At 32.6% G+C, this 25,008-nt stretch overlaps 1 protein-coding gene across 1 annotated transcript in view; it reads left to right on the top strand.

Annotated features, from left to right (window-relative positions):
* SI (sucrase-isomaltase) overlaps positions 1-25,008 on the top strand; it is a 133,115-nt gene that overhangs the window by 65,484 nt on the left and 42,623 nt on the right. The window contains exons 22-27 of the mRNA XM_037526650.2: positions 12,925-12,974; positions 13,720-13,890; positions 16,049-16,204; positions 20,617-20,823; positions 22,624-22,778; positions 24,500-24,668. Of these exons, the coding sequence (XP_037382547.1) occupies positions 12,925-12,974; positions 13,720-13,890; positions 16,049-16,204; positions 20,617-20,823; positions 22,624-22,778; positions 24,500-24,668 (908 nt within the window). The remainder of the gene's footprint in view (positions 1-12,924; positions 12,975-13,719; positions 13,891-16,048; positions 16,205-20,616; positions 20,824-22,623; positions 22,779-24,499; positions 24,669-25,008) is intronic.

Below are 25,008 nucleotides of genomic sequence, written 5' to 3'. Positions count from 1 at the left end.
TATGGAGGGTTGGTGGTGGGAAAACTATGATAATCACACCTAAGTGTGTAAGAAAATCCTATTGTGGAAAATGAACAAACGGATGTAAAATAATGGTAGTTAACTAAATAAAATACATAAAAAATAACATAATGAGGGTCCTCCCCTCATGCATAGGCAGTTGAGCTCCATGCATGAAGGTTGTCTGTAGCCTCTGCAATGCTGGTTGATCCCTGCCGGCCAGCGAAGGTCCTACATGTGGGCGGCAGACTCGCATGCCATGCCCACTGCTCCCCTCAGCAGTGCATTTCAGTCTGTCTGCCTGTCTGTCTCCCCGCTCTGTCTCTGGTGAATCCTCTCACCCTCCCACGCATCTGGCCTGTACCCTAGTTCTTATATAAATAAATAAATCTTTAAAAAATGATGACATAATGAGTCTTCATTGTAGGAAGGAGGGATGTAATGAATAAATAAATGAGAAGTGTAGAATTTCATAATATAGTTACAGAAATAAACAGAGTGATTGAGAGCAACACGACAGGGCATCTTTTAGATGGCATTATCAGAGAAGTCCAGTTTGAAGAAAGGAGTTCTGGCTAAGAAGTGAAACAAAAGGAGGAGTCAAGCATTTCAATGTAAAGAAAGCTTTCTAGGCAGTTTGGAATCCTGCTCAAGGAACAGAGGAGACTATAGTAGTTGTGTGACAGAGACAACTCCATAAAAATGGCAGATGCCATATTCCTTGTTCTGCCTAATGAGGGAAGGGGGGAGACAAAAAAATAAAAGAGAACATAATTAGATTACAAATTATTTCCTATGAAAAATGTATGAAATTCTCTATAGAATGTTTTTAATGAAAGATAATTTTTGATTTTTTTTTTAAGTGGAGGGGTTTTATTTATTTATTTTTAAAAGATTTATTTATTTATTTATTTATACAAGCACTGGGTACAGTCAGAAGCGTGGGAGGGTGAGAGAATTCACCAGAGCCGAGGGGGGAGAGAGCAGGCAGAAGGACCGAAGTAACTGCTGAGGGGAGCAGCGGGCGGCAGGAGAGGTCTGCGTGCCATGCGGGACCCTCCTCTGGTGGCCGGGGAGCAGCCGGGAATTGAACCAGCACTGCAGAGGCTGCAGGCAGCTTCGCAACCCAGTCTCAACCCCTGCGCCACTGGGGAGGCCCGATAATTTTTTATTTTAATAAAATATAAACTATCAATGTAAGGTATATAATTAATAGTAATGCACATCAATTTTAAACATATTTGAATCTCAATACATAACCATCATGTTGTGCTGCTTTTTCCTGAAATGTGTTATTTTTAAGTTGATAAATGATGTAGATAGTTCAGATTATGTAACTGACAAGACAAAATATTGAATTTTCTAGTAAAGGAAAATTCCAGAATTATTTTTTAAAAAATTTGAAAATTCTGGTGCTCCATCTTACATAATTACTTCTGGGTACATAGGCATGAAAGGTATACTATTGAATCCATTATTTTTTGCCAAATTCAGCAACACTCCAACAGATAGTCATCCACCCTACAAATCCACTGCTATGTTTACTTCATAACAATATGAATCATCTAAAATTATATCATTTACTATTTTTTGTTTAATCCCTATGATATAAACTCTGTGAAGGCAAGGTCTTAACTTCAGTCTCCAAAATAATAATGGGGTCTATCCCATAATAAGTTCCATAGTCTCCAAAATTTGTATTTCATGGCAGGAAACAAACAAACAAAAAATGAATAAATGTTAGTGTTTCGTTATTTTAGCATTCTAGAATATATTCTTTTTATTTTGTAACTGTTCCATGACTGTGTTCTCAAAAAGTTTGGTTAGAGCTGTATTGAACAAGAGAAACTCACACTTTTTGCAGTGCAAGCTGGAAGAAATATATACTATACAGAGCACTCTCCTGAACTATATAGATGAGTTCAAAACCTATAGTGATTTGGACCTCCCCTGGTGGCGCAGGCCATTGAGCGCCACACTGTGAAGCTGTCCACAGCCTCTGTCTGCAGCGGGTTCAATCCCGGCTGGCAAGGATCCCACATGACATGGCCGACCTCTCCTGTCCTGCCTGCTGCTCCCCTCAGCAGTGTATTCCAATCAGTCGGCTATTCTGTTCCCTGCTCTGTCTCTGGTGAATCCTCTCACCCTCCTGCATCTGGCCTGTATCCTGGTTCTTGTATAAGTAAATAAATCTTAAAAAAAAAAAATAAAATAAGAACTATAGTGATTTATAACTGAGAAAAAAATATAGATCATATCTCACTTTTCAGCATAGAAATAGCTTCATTTATAAGAATATTTGATACTCTACTGAACATTAAAAATTGTACTTCCCTTATTTTGTATATAGATATAGCCCAATAGATGCTACATTAAGATATATTTAAATTTTCTTGTTTGAATTAACTATTGTGATACAGTTTCAATTTTGCTGGTGTCATAGTTACCAAGAATGTCAGTGTTGTGTATTTATTACTATAATGTATTTTCTAATTGTATAATTTATTTTTCTTATTGAATTAGAATAACAATAAGCATGGATTTTACTAATATCAATGGTCTCATGTGAATGTGGAACTCTACAAATCAGATCAAAATAGTCTTATTTATTGAATATTTCTATACAATACATTTATTGTTAATTATTTATGTACCCAAACTTAACAGCCGGAAGAATGCCCTAGGACTTATAGTTGCATTAGATGAAAATAACACAGCAAATGGAGATTTTTTCTGGGATGATGGAGAAACTAAAGGTATGTCTTGAAATGATATGCTTTTAAAATGTTCATTATGATAATGAAAATTTTGCCTTTATTGATATAAATGTTACATCTATCAAAAAAGACAGGATTTGGGGGCCTCCCCTGGGGGCACAGCAGTTGAGCGCTGGGCTGCGAGGCTGCCCACAGCCTCTGCAGCGCCAGTTGGTTCCCCTGCTACCGGCAAGGGTCCCATTAAAAAAAAAAAAAAAAAACAGGGTTTTTAATTTCAAATTCTATTTTGTTGTTGTTGGTGGTGGGAATGCAAACTGGTTTATTATTTTTTTTTTAAAGATTTCTTTATTTATTTATACAAGCACTGGGTACAGTCAGAAGCACGGTAGGGTGAGAGGATTCACCAGAGCCAGAGCGGGGAGCAGAGCAGGCAGAAGTACTGAAATACACTGCTGAGAGGAGCAGCGGGTGGCAGGAGAGGTCTGCACATCATGTGGGACCCTCGCCGGTGGCCGGGGATCGAACTGGTGCTGTAGAGGCTACGGGCAGCTTGGCAGCCCAGCGCTCAACCGCTGCGCCATCAGGGGAGGGCCTAAATTCTATTTTTGATTAAAGTGATTTTGATTATTTTACAAAGGGTTAGCATTGCTTTAATTATTTATTTTTTCTATGGGTTCAATTAAAAATCTTTGACAAGTATAAGCACCTTTTTGAGGTTATTTTAATTAAAATAGTTAATGAATTCACAGATACAGACATTACATCATATTTTTATCTAGTTTAAATGGTTAAGACTAGTTTTTACTCTAAATTTTTAGTTAAGTAATATGTTTGTTCACATTTATGCTTTTAGACTATAAATGTTTCAAAAATATCTCCAGTTTAAAATGCCTATAATGTAATTTATTGATCCAGTTGTGCAAATTTAATACAGTGAAATAATAAAAATGAGCCATTTTCTTCTAGTTGTACTTATGTCATAGCCAATGTATCTGTTTAGACTTAATTAGTCATTTACATTTAACCTTCTAACCTCATATATTGTATTTATTAAGGTTTTTTTTAAAGATTTATTTTTTTTTATTTATTTATACAAGCACTGGGTACAGTCAGAAGCGCGGGAGGGTGAGAGAATTCACCAGAGCCAGAGCGGGGAGCAGAGCAGGCAGAAGGACCGAAGTACACTGCTGAGGGGAGCTGCGGGCGGCAGGAGAGGTCTGTGTGCCATGCGGGACCCTCCTCCGGTGGCCTGGGAGCAGCCGGGGATTGAACCGACGCTGCAGAGGCTGCAGGCAGCTTCGCAACCCAGCGCTCAACCGCTGCGCCACTAGGGAGGCCCTATTTATTAAGATTTTGATCCCATGTCTTTTAATAGATTTTTCTTAGTATTTGATTTATTGCATACAAAAAGAACTTTAGCATTCATTTCAGCTAAAAATTTTTCAGGTGAATATACTTTGTCTTAAAATATATATGAAACATCCAAATGTTTCTAACTTAATCTAACTTAACTCTAACATGTAATTCAAACCCACTCACCCACACACACATAAGTGTATGTCTATCTATCTATCTATCTATCTATCTATCTATCTATCTATCTATCTATCTATCTATCTAGCTAGCTAGCTAGCTAGCTATCTGTCTGTCTGTCTGTCTATCTATCTAATAGCATAATAGCATGCTCTTTTATAAATTTAAAATATGGAATATATCATAATTTTGTTTCCTTATTTATTTTTGTAGATAGCCACAGTATATCTTCTCTACCTAGAGTCTTCCTCTTGTGAGTTGATAGTAATTTCATTTCTACAAGATGCCATAAACCTAGTAATTCCTACAGGTTTTTTCTTGACCTGGTTCTCTTATCAGTTCCACCACTCATCACTGTTTTTATTTAAAAATCTGCAATAGCTCTTTATGGTTTATGAGTCTATAAAATTGTCAATATCCTTTCCCATTATTTACAATAATTCAATTAAAAGAGGAATCCAAATGTCAGACTATTGTTCAAAAACCTCTAATGATTCTCCATTTTACATAACTAGTAGTCAGTCTTTACCTAGACCTAGAGCTCTTACCATGACTTGTGTGAGTGCATGTGTATGCACATATGCACACACTCAATACACACAACTATTCTTAACTAATTACCTTTACTCACTATACACCAACACATCCTTCTTGCTCTCTTAAATACCCAAAGCATAATTACAGCTAAATGATATATCCCATGAAAGTATGTTTCAAACATTTAGTGTATAAAAGAAGTTCAGGAACAGTAGATTTCAGTAGAATGAAATTATTCTTAATCACTAATTAAATAATCCTGTTGAGATTTCACTATTAGTAGCATGCAGGACTTGATTTGAAGTATTATCTTATTTCCCATTGCTAAGATATTATCATATATATATTCATTTCTAATTATAAAAAATGATGATTTCCTTTTTATAAGAAGATGGTTAAATAAGGAGGGAACATGATGTAATCAATCATAATATGGTATCTATAGATGTGATTTATTTATTTCTTTATTTATTTAAAATAAATTTTATTTTCATATTCCCCATACAATTGCAACCCCCTTATTTTGACCCCAATCCCTCCCCTCCCCACCCCTCACCCACCACAGAGTGTCTCTTGTTCATAGTTTTTGGTTGATTTTGATTTTCACTTTCTTACAGTTATTCATTTCTGGGTTCCTTATTTAAGTTTTCTAGACTCCTGCTATGAGTGAGACCATCCGGTACTTTTCTTTTTCTTTCTGGCTTATTTCGCTGAGCATGATCCCTTCCAGCACCATCCATGTTGCTGCAAATTGCATGTGTTTATCTTTTTTGAATGCTGAGTAATATTCCATGGTGTATATGTACCACTTAGCTATTGTAAATAGTGCTGCTATAAACATAGGGGTGCAGGTGCTCTTTGGAATTAATGTTTCTGTATCCTTTGAGTAAATACCTAGGAGTGCAATTGCTGGATCATATGGAAGCTCTATGTTTAGCAGGTCAAGAAATCTCCACACAGCTCTCCATAGTGGTTGGACCAGTTTGCACTCCCACCAACAGTGTAGAAGAGTTCCTTTTTCTCCACATCCTCACCAACATTTGTTGTTGCTAGTTTTTTTTTTAATATGTGCCATTCTCATGGTAGTTTTGATTTGCATTTCCCTGATTACAAGTGATGTTGAACATTTTTTCATATGCCTGTTGGCCATTTGCATTTCCTCTTCAGAGAAGTTTCTTTTTAGCTCTTCTGCCCATTTTTTGACTGGATTATTTTCTTTGTTTTTGTTGAGTCAAATCAGCTCTTTGCAGATTTTTGTGATCAGTCCTTTATCATCAGTGTTGAGTGCAAAAATGTTCTCCCAGTTGGTGGGGTTTCTCTTTGTTTTTGTTATTGTCTCTTTTGCTATGCAGAAGCTCATTAATTTGATGTAGTCCCAGCTGTTTATCTTTGCCTTCACTATCACAGCTTTGGGTGATGTATCTGTAAAGATGTCTTTGATGTGCATATCACGTAGTGTTTTGCCTATATTTCCTTCTATATATTTTATGGTTTCAGGTCTTATGTCTAGTTCTTTAATCCATTTTGAGTTGATTTTTGTGTATGGTGTGAGGTAGTGGTCAAGCTTCATTCTTTTGCATGTAGCAACCCAGTTTTCCCAGCACCATTTATTAAACAAACTTTCTTTGCTCCAATGCATAGTCTTTGCTCCTTTGTCAAAGATTAGTTGACCATAAATCTGTGGGTTTATTTCTGGATTTTCTATTTGATTACATTGGTCTGTGTGTCTGTTCTTGTGCCAATACCATGCAGTTTTGATGATTATGGCTTTGTAGTATAGTTTGCAGTCTGGGAGTGTGATGCCTCCATTCCCTTCTTTTTTTTTTTTCAGGAGAGCTTTGGCTATTCGGCTTTTTTTGTGATTCCATATGAATTTCATCAATAATTGTTCTATTTCTTTGAAGAAAGACATTGAGATTTTTATTGGAATAGCATTGAATCTTTATATTGCTTTTGATAGGATGGCCATTTTAATAATGTTTATTCTTCCAAACCGTGAGCAGGGGATGTCTTTCCATTTCTTTGTGTCTTCTTCTATTTCTTTTAACAGTGTTTTATAGTTTTCTTTGTATAGGTCCTTTACTTCTTTTGTTAGATTTATTCCCAAGTATTTGATATTTTTGTTTCAATAATAAAAGGGATTTTTTTTTTATTTCTTCTTCTTCAGATTTATTGTTTGTGTATCGGAAGGGTACTGACTTTTGCATGTTGATTTTGTATCCTGCCACTTTACTAAACTGATTGATGAGTTCAATAAGTTTCTCTGTGGAGTTTTTGGGGTTCTCTATGTATATTATCATATCATCTACAAATAGTGATAGTTTGACTTCTTCTTTTCCTATTTGGATTCCTTGTATGTTTTTCTCTTGTCTTATTGCTCTGGCTAGGACTTCCAGTACTATATTGAAAAGCAGTGGTGAGAGTGGACATCCTTGTCTTGTTCCAGATCTTAATGGAATTGCTTTCAGCTTTTAACCATTGAGAATGATACTGGCTGTTGGCTTGTCATATATGTATATGGCCTTTATGATGTTGATGTATGTTCCTTGTATCCCAAGAATTTCAAGTGCTTTTACCATGAATGGGTATTGCACTTTGTCAAAAGCTTTCTCAGCATCCATTGGTATTATCATGATTTTTATATTTCTTTTTGTTGATGTGTTGGATAACGTTGATTGATTTTTGGATGTTGAACCATCCTTGTGTCCCTGGCATGAATCCTACTTGGTTGTGGTGAATTATCTTATGGATACATTGTTGGATTCTGATAGCTAAAATTTTATTGAGGATTTTTGCATCAGTGTTCATAAGGGAGATTGGCCTGTGGTTTTCTTTTTTTGTGTTGTCCTTGTTTGGTTTTGGTATTAGTGTAATGCTGGCTTCATAGAACGTGTTTGGTATTATCCCTTCCTTCTCAATTTTTTGGAAGAGTTTGTGAAGGATAGACACTAATTTGTCTCTGAATGTTTGGTAGAATTCATTTGTAATGCATGAGGTCCTGGGCTTTTGTTTTTGGGGAGGTTTTTGATTACCATTTCAATTTTGCTGCTTGTCATTGGTCTGTTTAGGTGTTCTATTTCTTCTTTCTCTAGCTTTGGGTGATTGTAGAGTTGTAGGAATTTGTCCATCTCCTCTAGATTGTTGAACTTGTTTCCATATAACTGTTCATAGTAGTTACTGATTATTCTTTTGATTTCTGCTGTGTCCGTTGTGATTTCTCCTCTTTCATTGATGATCCTGTTTATTTGTGCTTTCTCCCTTTTTTCCTTTGTGAGCCTGGCTAGGGGTTTGTCTTTTTACTGGGCTCTTTCTTGTCTTGTTTTGTCTTGTCTTGTCTTGTTTTGTCTCGTCTCTTCTTTCTCTCTCTCTCTCTTTCACTCCCTCCCCCCGCCCCTGTCCCTCTCCTCTCCCTTTCTCTCCCTCTCCCCTATCTCTTCTTCTCTTGGGGAATATAAATACTGCAGTCATGACCCACAGAAGTAAACAATACAACTAAATATAACAGTGTAACAAAATGCAGGTGCCTGCTATCAGGCATGCAGTCCTAATGGTGGGAGGGCAGAAAAGCCTGAAAATCATTTACCCTATGATGGTACAGAAACTCGTTGTCTTATTATATTTCCCAATCACAACTTATGTTAATATTTTTAAATTGCATTATATATTATGCAGTAGCACTGATTTACAACAATTCATATGTTTCAGGGGTATAAACTTCTATATTAACACGTTCATTCCCTAAATAAAATAATACAATACAGAAAAAATAGACTGAGATCTATGATGAATATGGATGCAGATGTACTCAACAAAATGTTGCTGCAATAACTAGAATGCAGCAATATGTTAAGAGTATCATTCACCATGATTAAGTGGATTTCATTATAGAGAATGCAAGTCTGGTTTAAAATATTCAAATCAATCAATATCATTCAAAAAAGTAATGAAAAAGATAAAAATCATGATTATATCACTAGATAACAATAGATGGTGAAAATCATTTGACAAAATTCAACACCACTTATGATAAAACTTCTCAATAAAATGAAAATAAGATGAATTTATCTCAGTATAATTAAGTTCATATATGACAAATTCACAAACCACACCAGACTCAATTTTGAAAAACTGAAAGCTACTCATCTAAGATAAATAACATGACATGGATGTCCACTGTCACCCCTTATGTTCAGCATTATTGCAAGTACTAGCCAGAGAAATCAGATAAGAAGAAGACAAAAAGTTATTCAATTTGGAAAAGAAGTGAAACTACAACTATCCACAGATGACATGATAACATAGATAGAAAATCTATAAGACTCCATGAAAAATTATTTGAAATAATAAAGCAAGAAAAAAAAGTGGGAGGATACAAAATCAGTACACACAAATCTGTTGTTTCACATACAAATAATGAATTAGTAAATAAAATGAGACATGAAGAAAAAGTCCCACTTAATAAAACAAACAAAAAAAAAATGAAATAACCTAGAGTAAATTAACAAAGCAGGTGAAAGATCTATAAGCTGAAAGCTATAAACACTATATAAGTAAATAAAATACACAAAGAAATTGAAGGATACCATGTGTTTATGGATTCAACAATAAAAACTGTTAAAATGGCCACTTTAATATAAAGCAATGACAGATTCAGTGGTATACCTATCAAAAATCCTTAAAACATCCTTCAAGAAAATAGAACAAACAATTGCAAAATTCATATGGAAGCACAAAAGATCCAAATTACTCCATGATCCAGAAAGAAATGATGAAAATTAGAAGTATCACAATCACTGACTTCAGGGATTCAAACTCTACCACACAATGATAGTAATTCAAGCAGCATTGTATTAGTGTATCAAACAGAAATACAGACCAATGGTATATAGAATAGAGCCCTGAATTAAATCCACAAAAAAAAAAAAATGGAAAGTTATTTTATGACAAAGAAGCCATGGCCACATAATACAAAAAGGAAAACCTTGCAAGTACAAGCCATGTACAAGAAAATAGAACCAGGCTATCACTTAAATAGATACCCCAAAATAAATTCAAACTGAATTAAAAACTTTGATATAAAACCTGAAGCTACAAAGTACATAAACATAGGAAATTTGCTTGTGTACATTAACCTTAGCATTTGAGGACTCAACTCCAAATGGTAAGGGAAACAAACAAAATAAATAAACAAATATAACCACATGTAAATAAAGGAAGGAAATATAGGCGAAACACTACGGGATTTGCACATCAAAGACATCTTTACAGACACATCACCCAAAGCAGTGATAGTGAAGAGAAAGATAAACAGCTGGGACTACATCAAATTAAAGAGCTTCTGCACAGCAAAAGAGACAATAACAAAAACAAAGAGAAACCCCACCAACTGGGAGAACATTTTTGCACCCAACACTAATGATAAAGGACTGATCACAAAAATCTGCAAAGAGCTGATGAGACTCAGCAACAACAAAGAAAATAATCCAGTCAAAAAATGGGCAGAAGAGCTAAAAAGAAACTTCTCTGAAGAGGAAATGCAAATGGCCAACAGACATATGAAAAAATGTTCAACATCACTTGTAATCAGGGAAATGCAAATCAAAACTACCATGAGATACCATCTCACACCAGTGAGAATGGCACATATTAAAAAAACTAGCAACAACAAATGTTGGCGAGGATGTGGAGAAAAAGGAACTCTGGTGCACTGTTGGTGGGAGTGCAAACTGGTCCAACCACTATGGAGAGCTGTGTGGAGATTTCTGGACCTACTAAACATAGGGCTTCCATATGATCCAGCAATTCCACTCCTAGGTATTTACCCAAAGGACACAGAAACATCAATTCCAAAGAGCACCTGCACTCCTATGTTTATAGCAGCACTGTTTACAATAGCTAAGCTTTGGAAACAACCCAAATGCCCAAAAATAGATGACTGGATCAAGAAGATGTGGTACATATATACCATGGAATATTACTCAGCATTCAAAAAAGATAAACACATGCAATTTGCAGCAACATGGATGGCACTGGAAGGGATCATGCTCAGCGAAATAAGCCAAAAAGAAAAAGAAAAATACCGAATGGTCTCACTCATAGCAGGAATCTAGAAAACTTAAATAAGGGACCAGGAAAATGAATATAAGAAAGTGAAAATCAAAATCAACAAAAAACTATGAACCAGAGACACTTTTTGGGGTGGGGGGCGGGAGGGGAAGGATTGGGGTCAGAATGGGGCGTTTGCAATTGTATGGGGAATATAAAAATAAAATTTAATATTCAAAGGAAAAAAAAAAACAAAAAACAAAAAAAAAAACAATAAATGTTAACAACACAAAAACAAAAGGACTACCTCTTAACCAGGAGAAGATATTTATATGTCATCTACACAACAAGGAGTTAAGTTCCAAATTATATTTAAAAATGCACAAAATACTTAAATGCATACTTCTCCAAAAAAGATTTACAGACAGCCTTTAAGCACATGAAGAAATGGTCAGCATCACCTATTTTAAGGCAAATGCATAGCAAAGCCACAAGGAGATATTAACTAACCCCTGTAAGAATGGCTTATATCCAAACGACTGGAATCAAGGATTTGGAGGAAAAGCAACACTTGTCAACTATTTGTGGGAATGTAACTTGGAGCTCCTCTTTGGAAATTGGTGTGGAGATTCCTACAAAAAAAAAAACAAAACAGTGGGTACATGACCAGCAATACCACTTCTAGGTATTTACCCAACAAATATGAAAACACTAATATGAAAAGATTTATGCACTCATATTCATAGCAGCATTATTCACAAATACCAAGTCATGGAAGCAACCTAAATGCTCAAAAACAGATGAATGGACAAATATATATATTCATACATTTATAACATATATTATATTATATATTATATATTATGTATTATATACAAAGCATATTATATATATATAGAATATATATACTTAATGGAATACTTCTCAGCTCTTTGAAATGATGAAATTGTACTTTGGGGGAAAGGAACAAAAAAACAGATTATACTAAGTGAAATAAGTGAGAAAGTGAGAAATTGAAAGACAGCATGGCCTCACTTACTTGTGGAAAAATGCAAATAACCAAAGAAAAGAAACTGACAAAAGAAGAATAATTTTTAGACTCTATGAAAAATATACCAATCAAAAGAGAGGATGAAGTAAAGTAAGAGATGATAGGGTTAGGAATGTGATAAGGTTATTGTGAAGTGTTGGTATAGTGTGAGGGTGGCATGTACACATAATGAGGTTTGAAATTGTACTCCCAAAAGTACATAGGTATGTTCATCAGTGGCAAATCAATACAACTTAGAAAAAAGGATTGAAAAGATGCAAATTAAAATTGTTTTGTGCTATGTCTTCCCAAAATAAACTGATTGTAGCATGGTTAACTAGACAGGAAATAAAACATAATTAAAATGATGTTTTCAATTATATATATTCAGTTATATATATATTCAATTATATATGTCATATATGTGATCTAAATGGCATATATATACACATATATCTATATATCTCCTATATCTATGCATGTGATATATAGATAGATATATACCTTCTCTATCATCTATCTTTATTTATATATATCTACATAAATAAAAGTTTTATTTTGTTTGAATTTCCATAAATCATTTAGCATTCTTTGAAAAATTAGAATTGACAAGTATGCAGTCAATACCATTAATGAGAAAATACAATGACAGCATTATTTTGTTTACACATAGTTGATTATATTAATTCAAAATGAAAAAGGCAAAACTTGCCAGCTGACCATACATCTATGACATACAGCAGAAGGGGAAGCAGAGGGGTCAAAACAGGAAAGGGAAGAGCACAAGGGACTGTATTGATGGGTCATGGCTGCTATTGTGGTGGGAATAATATGGGAACTATACCTGGGGGAGGGAAATCAAATACTGTACACAACTGAATGATGATGTAAAAATAAATATGACAAATAGAAAATTACAAAAATAAAAGTATGATCTGTTTAATTTGCTTCATTAATATATAATACTCAACTTTTCAAATTTCTTATATTGTATAACTGTAAAACAAAACAGAAAATTTATTATTCACCTTTGATCTGATAATTTATTTTTTTTCATTTCAGATACCATAGAAAATGGCATCTACATAATGTATACATTTTCAGCATCTAGTGTAAGCATTCCCCTTGATACATAATGAAATATGAAACTTTTGAATGTCTGGAATATCCCTTCATCATAAATTTTCTTTTGGAAAGATGTTTTCATTTATCTCAATATTTCAGTGGCAAGAAATGAAATAAATTTTTAAATTTAAATTGTTGAACTATAAAGTTTCCTTAAGGTTTTATATTTAAATGTAGTACATGCATATGTGATGATAAAATTAAATCTTCAGACTTCTTAAATAATTATATTTAGATTAAGTAGCATGCCCTAGAAAAATAAACTCAATATATTTGAAAATATTTTAGTATATTAGTCACAACAATGATTGGCATGGTGATAGAATGGGAATTAAATAAACTATGTGCAAGGTTGTATTGAAAATAATTAATATCAATAATATATGTAAATGCTGCATTTCTTCATTTTTTTTTGTCAAAACTAATTCATCATGAACTTTAATATAAAATGAGAAGGAATATCTCTGTGTGTGTGTGTGTGTCATGAATGTTTAGGCTGTATTTGAAAATAAATTAATGGCATGCATCTAAAAATGAGAACAATTACTTATAATACATATACACACATCTTATATATAGATATAAATTTTACTTGGATGTAGATTGCTGGTGCTGATAGGAATGGTGTCAAAGATGATTGGTTCTTTTCCTGTTTCACACCTGTATTGTTATTACAGATTTGTATCTAGTGAACTTCTATTTAATATACAATTTTATGTACTTTTTTCCCAGAACAAATTATATATTACCTGTACACATTCATCATATGAGGAAGGAACCAAGTTAGCATTTGAGACTATAAAAATCCTTGGGTTGGCAGAAACTGTTACAGATGTTACAGTGACTGGAAATAATCAACAAATGAGTTACAGCTACAATTTCACTTATCATCCTTCCAACCAGGTATATGATACTATAACGTCTTTTTAACTGTCATAGTCGATAACATTTAACATTGTATTACTATCCAGGATCTTGGCTTTATAATCTTTCTTCCATGACATACATTTATTTTATTTCCTTTTTGTTGCTAGTAGTACATTATAGGTCATATCAATCTATGATATAATAGAATTATATCCTTAAATAATTATAAATATTTCATAATTACATATATTTTATAATTATATATTTTATTTTATTCTAGATATCATTTATATGTACATTTTTTACACATTCTCCTAATGAAATCTCTAACTTACCTGTAAAATAAAATTAATATTCTAAATGCTTTAACCTCTAATTTAAGATTCTTTAAGAGAATGATTACTCCTTTTCTTTAACCATTCTCTCTTTTTCATGATCTCCCTTTATCCTCAGGATATATCTTGTACTATTTTCCTTCAATTTTTTAAATTAAAATCTCCCCTTATAGTAAAAGCAACCTTTGTTTTATAATTTCAGCCTGTTCTAACAGGTATAGTAGAGAAGGAAAAGAAGTGACAGAATCAGAATTGATTTCCATCCCTGCAATCTACAACTAAATATATAAATTAATTTAAATAATTAAATTACTAGCTTATGTTCCTCACTATAAAATAAAAATATATATTTACCATCATAATGTAGCTTTTGGTGATACATTTATGTTTTTAAAATATTACATTATAGCAACTTAAAAGATAGAAATTATTTTTTATTTGTATTTAATTTTCCACACTTCATACAATACAAACTCTTTAGTAATATTAATATAGTATAGTGGATTCTAAATTATTGGAGATATGAAATAATTTCTCAGCATTTTTTGTCTATACATTAGCTCTTATCCAGAATTTTTCCATTTTAAAAATAAATATATATTGGTTAGTTTTATTAATTTAGCATATACATTATAGCTTATTCCTCAAACTATAAGAATTAATCAATATAAATTGAATAATACGGGCTTATTAAAAACTATATGACTTTAACTAATCAAAAGGCATAAAACAAAAGTCATATCATTTGTTTCTTGTAATCTCAATTTATATCCATGTATATTTTTATGCTATGTAAATGTTTATAAAGACATAAACTCTGCTGTACCAATGCTGATATTTATATGACTAGTTTCCTTGACTAGTTGATATCAAGAAGTAAGCTATGCAAGTGAAAATATGGGCTAAATCTTGTTCATCTTATTCCCAAGCTATATAAATAATAACATAAATTTGTAATATCACAACAATAGAAATACTTGTGTATCAGATTATATATCTATATCTATCCTAAAATTTTGCATAATGTCATATTATCTTCTCTGTAATCTGCTCAAATAATGTATGAAATTGATAAATTTAGGGAAGGATAAAGGAAATAAATATCCCCTTATAACTCTGAGAGCCAGAATATCAATGGAAATGGTCAACTTTTTCATCCTGAGTAAATTAACATTTATTACATTTTTAGATATCCCAGATATTATGTTAGATGCTTTAAATTTCATATATTATTCATTCTGTGTAGCATCATATTGGTGGGGGTTATTTTTCCCATTTACAATGCAGGCAAATGAAGATAATATAGGAAAGACAATTTTCTCCAACATTCATCTCATGAACATTAAGTGGCTAAACTGAGAATTGAACTTATGTCTGAATTTAAATATAATGTTTTATATCTCTATTACACAGTTTCACATGGAATGGAGTTTCTAACCATATCAGTGGCACAAAATGTTAACTTATTTCTATTTTTTCATTATTTTATATATATATGTATAAATGATTTATTTTTTATCTATTTATGCATACAAGAAATGGTGTGTAGACCAGAAGTGTGGGGTGGAGGAGGAGGGAGGGTTCACCAGAGACAGTGCAAAGCAGAACAGGTGAATCTACTGAAATACACTGCTAACGGGAGCATTGGACTGGGGCTCTAACTCATGTGACAGTGGCTGGTGATAGCTTGATAGCTCTCAGACTTTAACCCCTGGGATATCAAGGAAGCTTTGTTCTTTATTGTATAAAACCTACTATTATTTAAATAATTGTAACTGTTGCTCTATTTTATATACATGAAAAAATTTTTAATTGACTAATGGTCAGAAATTCTTTAACATTTTCATTTTTATCTTCAGAGTCTCATAATTTACAACCTCAAGCTCAATCTTGGAGGAAATTTTACTGTTCAATGGAGTCAAGTTTTCAGTGAAACAGAAAAGTTTAATTGTTATCCAGATGAAGACACTGCAACTAAAGAAAAGTGTGAAGAACGCGGTTGTTTATGGAAAATGGTAAAAAGAATTTATTTCTGACTCATATCACTTTCATATAAACAGTTCAAAATAAAGTTTACATAGTATAATTTTATTTTTCTTTTTTTCCCCATTTTTCTGCCTTTTAATTATTAGTCCACGTCCTTGGTTTATAAAAAGTATTTTTTTTATTTTACATCACTTTTTCAGTTTTGCACAATGTATGCATTTTCATCTTGATTATTGTCCCATACAATTCCCACCCCCCTTATTTTGACCCTAATCCCTCCCCCCACCCCATTGTTTGTCTCTGGTTTATAGTTGCTTGTTGATTTTGATTTTTACTTTAATATAATTAGTCTTTTTCCTGGTCCCTTATTTAGGTTTTCTAAATTCCTGTTATGAGTGAGACCATCTGGTATTTTTATTTTTCTAAAGATTTATTCATTTATTCACACAAGAACTGGGGTACAGGCCAGAGGTGTGGGGTGGAGAGGATTCACCAGAGACAGAGTGGGGAGCAGAACAGGCAGATTGAATGAAAGACACTGCTGAGGGGAGCAGCGGGTGAGACAGGAGAGGTCTGCTGCACCATGTGGGATGCTCCCTGGCTGGGGATCAAACTCATGCTGCAGTGACTGCGGATAGCTTTATAGGTTGCATCTTAACCCCTTGTGCCCCCAGGGAGGCCCCCTGTTTTTCTTTTTCTTTCTGACTTATTTCACTGAGCATGATCCCTTTCAGCTCCATATAATTTTAATTCTACAGTATGTATATATATTCTACAGTATATAATATATATATTGTATAGCTATATCTATACAATATATTTATATAAATATATAAGATATATTTATGTATATTATATAGATATATGATTCTACAGTACACACACATACATATTATGTTTATCTAAAGAAACATTAAGGATTATAAATTAGGGCCTTTGGTAGACATTTCATATTTGTCTTAGTTAATTCTGCAAAGACAGAACTTAGTATATGCCTCAATACATGTAAGCATAAGTTGCTTTACAGGCACTTTGGATGTTATAGTGTCCTTTAATGTAATACTAGGCTGCATGTTACATTCTAAAAGTTGTTCACCGTGACTGACTAGTTTAATTAAGCAAAATGTGCCATTGGGGGCAGCCTTTTTCATTTTATTAATAATATTTTATTAGTTTCATATTGGTTTGCACATTGCTTCTATTACAGATGTGCAGGAGTCCTCTCTTCAGTCCTTATTACCATAGCACACCCATCACCAAAGAACCTATAGTCCACCAATCATAGATACTTGAGCGCCCTCTCTTTGTTCTCCCTTCCTTTCCTGTCTAGTAGACCCCATTCTACTATCAGTTTTCAGGGTTACTTTTAGTTTGATTTTATCTGACACTTTGTTTTGTTTTTCATATACCATTGTGACACCATCTCATCTGGTATTTGTATTTTTCCTTCTGACTTAGTTCACTTATAATGCCTTCCAGCTCTATTCACTTTGCCTTCAGTGGCAACACTTTATCTTTTTTGATCTCTGAGTACAATTTGTTTTATATATATATCTATATATATCTATATCTATATCTGTATCTATCTATCTATATGTACATACACACACATATATTTCTACACTCTATTTAATTCTCCATATATACACACATACCCACATGTATATGTATACACATACTTACATATATGTATATTTTGATGTGCATTGCTCTGATAAGTGTTGATGGATTTTTTTTTCATGTATCTCTTGGCCATTTTATCTCTATTTTAGCGAAGTGTCTAGTTCTTCTGGAAAATTGTAATTGGGTTATTTGTTTTCTTTATGTTGAGGAGTATAAGTTATTTATAAATCTTTGATAGCATCCCATTGTTGAATGTATGGTGGACACATTTTTTTTTCTAACTCAGTGGGGTGTCTTTTTGATTTGGTTGCAGTTTCTTTCTTTGTGTAGATGTTTTTTAGTCTTATGTAGTCCTCTTTGTTTGTATTCTCTTTGCTGCTGGATATTAATCCACTAATATATATTTTTAAAGATTTAGTTATGCATACAAGACTGGGGTACAGACCAGAGGTGCAGGGGGTAAGAGGTAGGGAACAGAACAGATGGATTGACTGAAATATACTGCTGAGGGAAGCAAGGGCAAGACAGAAGATGTCTGCTGCACCCTGTGGGTTTGTTTCCTGGCCAGTGATCGAACTTGTGCTGTAGTGGCTGTGGATAGCTTCATAATGCTAAGACTTACCCCCTTGCGCCACCAGGGAGACCCTGGAAATATGTTTTTAAAGTATATGTTGTGAAGTGTTTTGCCAAGGTTTCTTTTATACATTGCCTCAAGTTATTGAAACTTCCAAAATCAATCAATGGCTTTTGTTTGTTCCACTAAGATGCAATAATCTGTGACCAGTTATTAGTCATTTTTTCAACAGAATGATGAGGGTATGGATGACAGATTTGTTTTAGCAGTACCATACTGGGCTTTGTCTGAAAAATAATTTACGTTATATAAACATAAAATGGCATATATATATTGTACCACTGAGGAAAATCAAGATTCAAGCCAACAGCTCAGATATGTCTACATTTCTATGGGAAATAAATGGAATCATTAAATCCAGAGACATTGTCCCCATTTCTTTACATTGCTTGTTTTAGCAACATAATCTTTATCATTAGGAAAGCTTACAGAAGAAATGAACAAACTAAATGAGAAAGAGAAAATGTTCTGAAATAAGAGCTAAATACCAAAGTGTTTTTTTATATTTCCAATAACTTTTCCTTAAGTTGCCTCTTTTTATTAAAATTGATATGCATCCTTCATTGTATTCAGTGCATACTCTCTTCCATTATAAAAACTAATCTAAAGGATGGGTAGTAAATTACAAGTAAATTTTAATATTTAATATGAAAGCTTACTTTTCCCAGAAATACTAGTATTTTAACATCTCATAGAGTCTTAGGTCAAGAAAATGAAAATTACAAGATGCCATCCTTCAGAAATCCATTAAAATAGTGATTTAGGGTATGCATATATTTCCTTTTGCCATTATATATGATTTTATGTATAGAAGGTAGAAAGGAAAAGGACACCCTAATTCAATCAACTTACATCTTATTCTTTTAAAGAGAGTCACTCTACAACTTCCTCAAAAGAAAATAAGAGACTAGGAAATGTAAATGAACACATTGCTCTTCAGGAGCAAAAATATAATTATTTAGTAACATAATAACATTTTAAAGTATGGATTCTGATAAGGTAACTAGCCCTGAATGCCAGAGTGTATCATTATTTTCTCAGATTCAAAGTTCTTCCCCTGTATAAACTAGTCAGTTCTGATCATTTGTAGCCAGTCTTATTTTAAATCTTGGGCAGTATATAATTGAATAGGATAAGAACTAATCATGTGGGCCTCCTGGTTGGCGCAGGTGGTTGAGTGCAGTGCTGTGAAACTGTCCACAGCCTCTGCAGTGTGGGTTGGATCCCTGCCAACAGCGGAGATGCTCACATGGTGAGACAAACCTCTCCTGTCTCACCTGCTGCTCTCCTCAACAGTGTATTTTGTCTGTTCTGTTCCCGCTCTGTATCTGGTTAATCCTCTCACCCCCCTGCACATCTGGCCTGTACCCCAGTTCTTGTATAAATAAATAAATCTTTTTTTTTAAAAGAACTAGTCATGAAATACCAGCATGATATAATTTCATTGTAAATAAAAGAACAGAAATTTAAGCACTGTCCTTTCGAAAAGTGATGTAAAATCAATTTATACTCAAAAGAAAATAGGCAATATGAAGAATAAGACCAACCATGAGATCAAAATTTATGAGTAATACAGTTAATATTTACAAAGACAAAAAAGTCATTCTATTTTTAAGTTAGATCAAAGGGATCATGCCAAGCAAAATAAAATCAGAAGAAAGATAAATACTGCTGATGTCACTTATATGCAGAATATAGGAAAACTAGAGTCAAACAATGAATGACAAATGTTAAAACCAAATTTTAAAACCTGACCATAGATCTGTGGCTTTCAGATTTGGGTGAGGATAGCACAATGGGCTATGGTGAGGAACTATGGATGTTTCAGTGATAGAAGTGCCACAGTGACTACATGTGAGGGGGGAAATCCTGAACTGTCAATACACTAACAAGGCTGTAAAACAATAGTAATTCAATATTTTCTGAAAGTTATGACATTTGATACTTCTTCTTTACTGCTCTATATTTAGTATCAGTGTATGAATATACTGTTTCATTTTTTAGTACCTGATATCTCAGATTGCATTATAGATATTTTGTGTTGTGATAATTTAATTTTCGTATTATACCATAAAACTTTGTAAATCATGCAAGGTGTGATTAAAGGTACCTTAATATTTTAAAAAAAGGTTAAATATTAAAATTCTTATAATTTCTGACAATGAGTATATATTGTGTTTTTAGACTACTCCTTACTATGGTGTACCATCATGTTACTTTCCTTCACAAGTCAACTCTTATTTAGTCAGTTCAAGCCATTATACATCAATGGGTATGACAGCTGAGCTTCAATTGAATACTAGAAATGCTCGAATAAAGCTACCTTCTGAACCCATTTCAACTCTTCGTGTGGAAGTGAAATATCACAAAAATGATATGCTGCAGTTTAAGGTATGTTTAATATAAACCATTTTAATGTGTGATTCATCATTTTTCAAGATATTTTTAATAAATTAGGTGCTGGATTTTTAGTGTAATATTGTGCTGTTAATGGGTTTGATGGCATTGTGCTTCTCTTTTTTTTCTGTACAACCCATAGCTAAGTGCCCATTTTAGATAATTTTATAAATAATTAAACATATGGTAGTTATATAGAATTGGGCATTATTAGAAGTCTCACTAAAGTAATCAAACAGAAAAAAAAACAGATTGTTGACTATTTCCGTTATTTTTTATAATTGATCTAATGTTTCCTGGCCAATGAAATAAGACTTACAAAATAAATAATAGAGTCTTTTTTGACACTAATTTATTTTTTCTTTACTGAAGAACTCTAAGAGAACATATAAAATAAGCTATTAGAAATTACTTACCTTTAGGAGCTAAAGTAACGGTAAATTCCATTAACAAATGCATGTGAAAAAACAAACACACAATCTTAATGTAAAAATTTATATGTACAAATCTAGTATCTTAAAAAACTATCAAATAGTGTTGATAGATATTAAATAAGTGGTGAAAAAGCCCTAAGTGTTTTTTTAATGAAATTCATTTTATTTTCTTTCTCACTAATTTCTTGAGCCATAATAACATATAGTAAAAATGTTCATATCATAAATATATAGCTGGATGAACTTTTCACATACATTCATTTATTTAACTATCTCTTATTAAGTTATAGCATATCTCCCACATTCTTTTCACTGTTTTGTTTTCAATTGGTGCTTTTAAAGTAACTTGCTAGAATCTCATGGACTATTTTTGTTTAGAAAATAAAATTACCAATAAATTCATATGGAGAAATAAGCATATGACAATAGCATTGATTAAACTTTAAAAAAAAAATGTGATAAAAAAATACAGATAGAATTGCAGCAAGAATTACCTGGAAGTAATTCTATTGAAAGAGTGTAGCACAGAGGCATCATGGATTATAGCCAAAGAATCATAATCTAGAATAAAGTCACTCTACATGTTATTTTTCTATGTGGCTAACTAAAGATACAAAGCACTATAAAAACACTATAAAATTTAGAAAGCAAAAAACTGCATAAATCAAGAAATGCATTAAAAATAATCCCTAAGTAGCTAAATAGGCATTCAAAGAAAAATAAATGGAAACATTAGGGTATCCAAATAGTATCTCAATTAAAAATACATTTTAAAATAGGAAACCTAAATGTTGAGCAATCATATAGAAAGATGTTCATCTTCATCAGCAAAGAATTACATGATGATTTTCAAAATAAATGCTCTTAATTTAACATGAATTGGTATTAATGTTCAGACTTTAGAGAATATTAATTTGCACACTAATTCTGGATGGTGGTTTAGCAATAAATATCAAGGACTTGATCAAAGTTAGTATAAGGTAAACTAAAATTCTAACTTCAAGAAATGTACCGAGGAAAAGCATGAATAAGCGTAAGTTAGCATTATTCATTAAAGGATCACATGATAAAAAACTATTGGCCAACTACTATGTTTAACCATATGAGATGCTAAACAGCGTTTTTAAATCAACAAGAAAAAATATCTAGTTCTAAATGTTTTGTCTTTGAATATTTCTTACTGTATGGAAAAACAAATTATAAAACATTTTAAAAAATAAAATGCAATATGGAATGTACAAATTAGCAATTATATTAACAAGAGCTCAAATATTATTTGAACCATTATTTCAATTATTTGAAGTTATGTCTACATGATATCAATAAGAACAAATCTATTTTTAATATGTCTCTACAATAGATTTATGATCCTCACAAAAAGAGATATGAAGTTCCAGTACCATTAGACATTCCAACTACACCAACTAGTACTCATGAGAATAGACTTTATGATGCTGAAATCAAGGAAAATCCTTTTGGCATTCAGATTCGACGAAGAAGCACAGGGAGAGTTATGTAAGTGATTGAATTATTTGATATAAAGGAAAATTTAATTTTAGTTTGTGATGGAAAAATAAGATGATTACTTTCACATCCTCCAGTATGCTATATTGTGCTATATACACTATGCTATATCATCACTCTAAAAATAGTATCACTTAAAAAAAATAGTATCACTTGTATTAAATTACTTGGTATATTTTAACATTTTATAAATTAAACAAGCGATGGTATTATCATTAATGGTTAGACTTAACTTTCTTTTATACTTTGAATGTAATTAATTTGATTATCAAATTTTAGACTCATTCATATAATCAGTTGAGAATCCGAACACTCTTTTAAAATGCATGGAGAGTGTTGGCATAAATAAATAATTGTAAATTGAAGGTAAATATTTTATTAATGGTGTTGAAAATGGAGTTCATTGGTTCTGATAGCTGACAGAGTTAATACTTGTCTGTGCTTGCTATTGTAAAAGACATTACAATACTTAAATCTAGATATATTATCAAGTTATAAAGAAAACTAGTAAAATTATCTTTATTTTAGTAAATTTTTATATAATTTGTTTTTTATGCTATCTGTCCTTCAGAAGACATATTTTCAGGCTGGTCAGGAGTGAGGTAAATAACAATAAAAGTAGGTTTGTATTCTTTTAGAAGTATTGTTGCTATAATATATTTTGTTCCAAAGTATGAGAAGGTAAATTAATTTTTAAGAATTACTGGTGCAGGGGCCTCCCAGGTGGAACAGCTCTTGAGCACTGGGCTGTGAAGCTACCCGTAGCCTCTGCAGCGCCTGTTCCATCCCCGGCCACAGGGCAAGGGTCCTACATGGTGCGCAGACCTCTCCTGCCGTGCCCGCTGCTCCCCTCAGCAGTGTACTTCGTCTGTCTGCCTGTTCTGCTCCCCACTCTGGCTCTGGTGAATTCTCTCACCCTCCTGTGCTTCTGACTGTACCCAGTGCTTGTATAAATAAATAAATAAATCTTAAAAAAAAAGAATTACTGGGGTAAAGGCATTATTTATCATTGTTTGGGAAGCATTATCTCTGGTTAAGTAGCTTTCCAAAATTATTAGTATAAAAATTTCCAATGTCCCATATTCTTGTAAATAATATTTTAATTTCTTCTCCTTTGTTATGTTCTTACACATGACTAGAAAAAATACAATCTCTGGAAAATGCTTTTTCTGGATTCTTCATGAATACTTTTTTATCATCAATACAGAATAAAAGAAGAAAACATGGGAGCAATAATTTTAGAAGAGTTTGCAATTATAATATTAAATATGCATTTTAATTTATTTTAATACTGATGTATTTTATTCTATACATAGAAAAAATTCACTGTGACTAAACTCAGGGGAAAGGAAACCAGAGGAATTTCCATTTCTAGAACATACTTTGCTCTTAGGTCAAATATTATATAAAACACCATATTAATTTTATTATAAGGCAATGGATATCTAAATATTAACATGTAATTATGCTATTTATATTATAATTGCACATTTAATAGGGAGAAAATTGGAAGCTTATTTTACGTATTCCTTAATGTAGACAAAAGAAAAATGACATAATAATTATATATTTCTATTTGGTATTTGGGTACAATAAGGTCCATGAAGAAAAAAATACTGATTTTTTATATGACCCAAGCAAGAATTACCACTATTATTGTGATACTACTTTGAATATGTTTAATGAATACAATTGTTTTCTTTTATTTTCAGTTGGGATTCATGCTTACCTGGATTTACTTTTAATGACCAGTTCATTCAAATATCTACTCGCCTGCCATCAAGCTATTTATATGGTTTTGGGGAAGTGGAACACACAGCATTTAAGAGAAATATGAACTGGCATACTTGGGGAATGTTCACAAGAGATCAACCCCCTGGTGTAGGTACAATATTTGACTAATGGATGAGGAAACTAATACCATGATTAAGATTCAAGCTACTCTTTGTAGGCATGTTTTTCAATACTAAAGTGATAAGAAAGAGACTAGTGACTTTCTCAACAAAGAAAAAAAATAGAAAGAAAAAATCATGTTAAATTACAAGTGAAAATGAAGGAGTGAATGGATAGCATCATTGACAGTGAAAAGTGAGGTTGTGACCTAACTTTTTAACCTTCTCAACTGCATAGAAAGAATATTTAGATAAAGTATCTTCTGCCAAATCCATGCTTACTGGCTACTTCTAGAAAATAACTGACAGAAATTTGCATTGAAATGTTT

The sequence above is a fragment of the Talpa occidentalis genome, unplaced genomic scaffold (genome assembly GCF_014898055.3).
Source record: "Talpa occidentalis isolate TD23 unplaced genomic scaffold, MPIMG_talOcc4v2.1 talOcc4.4, whole genome shotgun sequence".
NCBI classification, from domain to species: Eukaryota; Metazoa; Chordata; class Mammalia; order Eulipotyphla; family Talpidae; genus Talpa; species Talpa occidentalis.
This window is presented reverse-complemented; position numbering and strand designations above follow the sequence as displayed.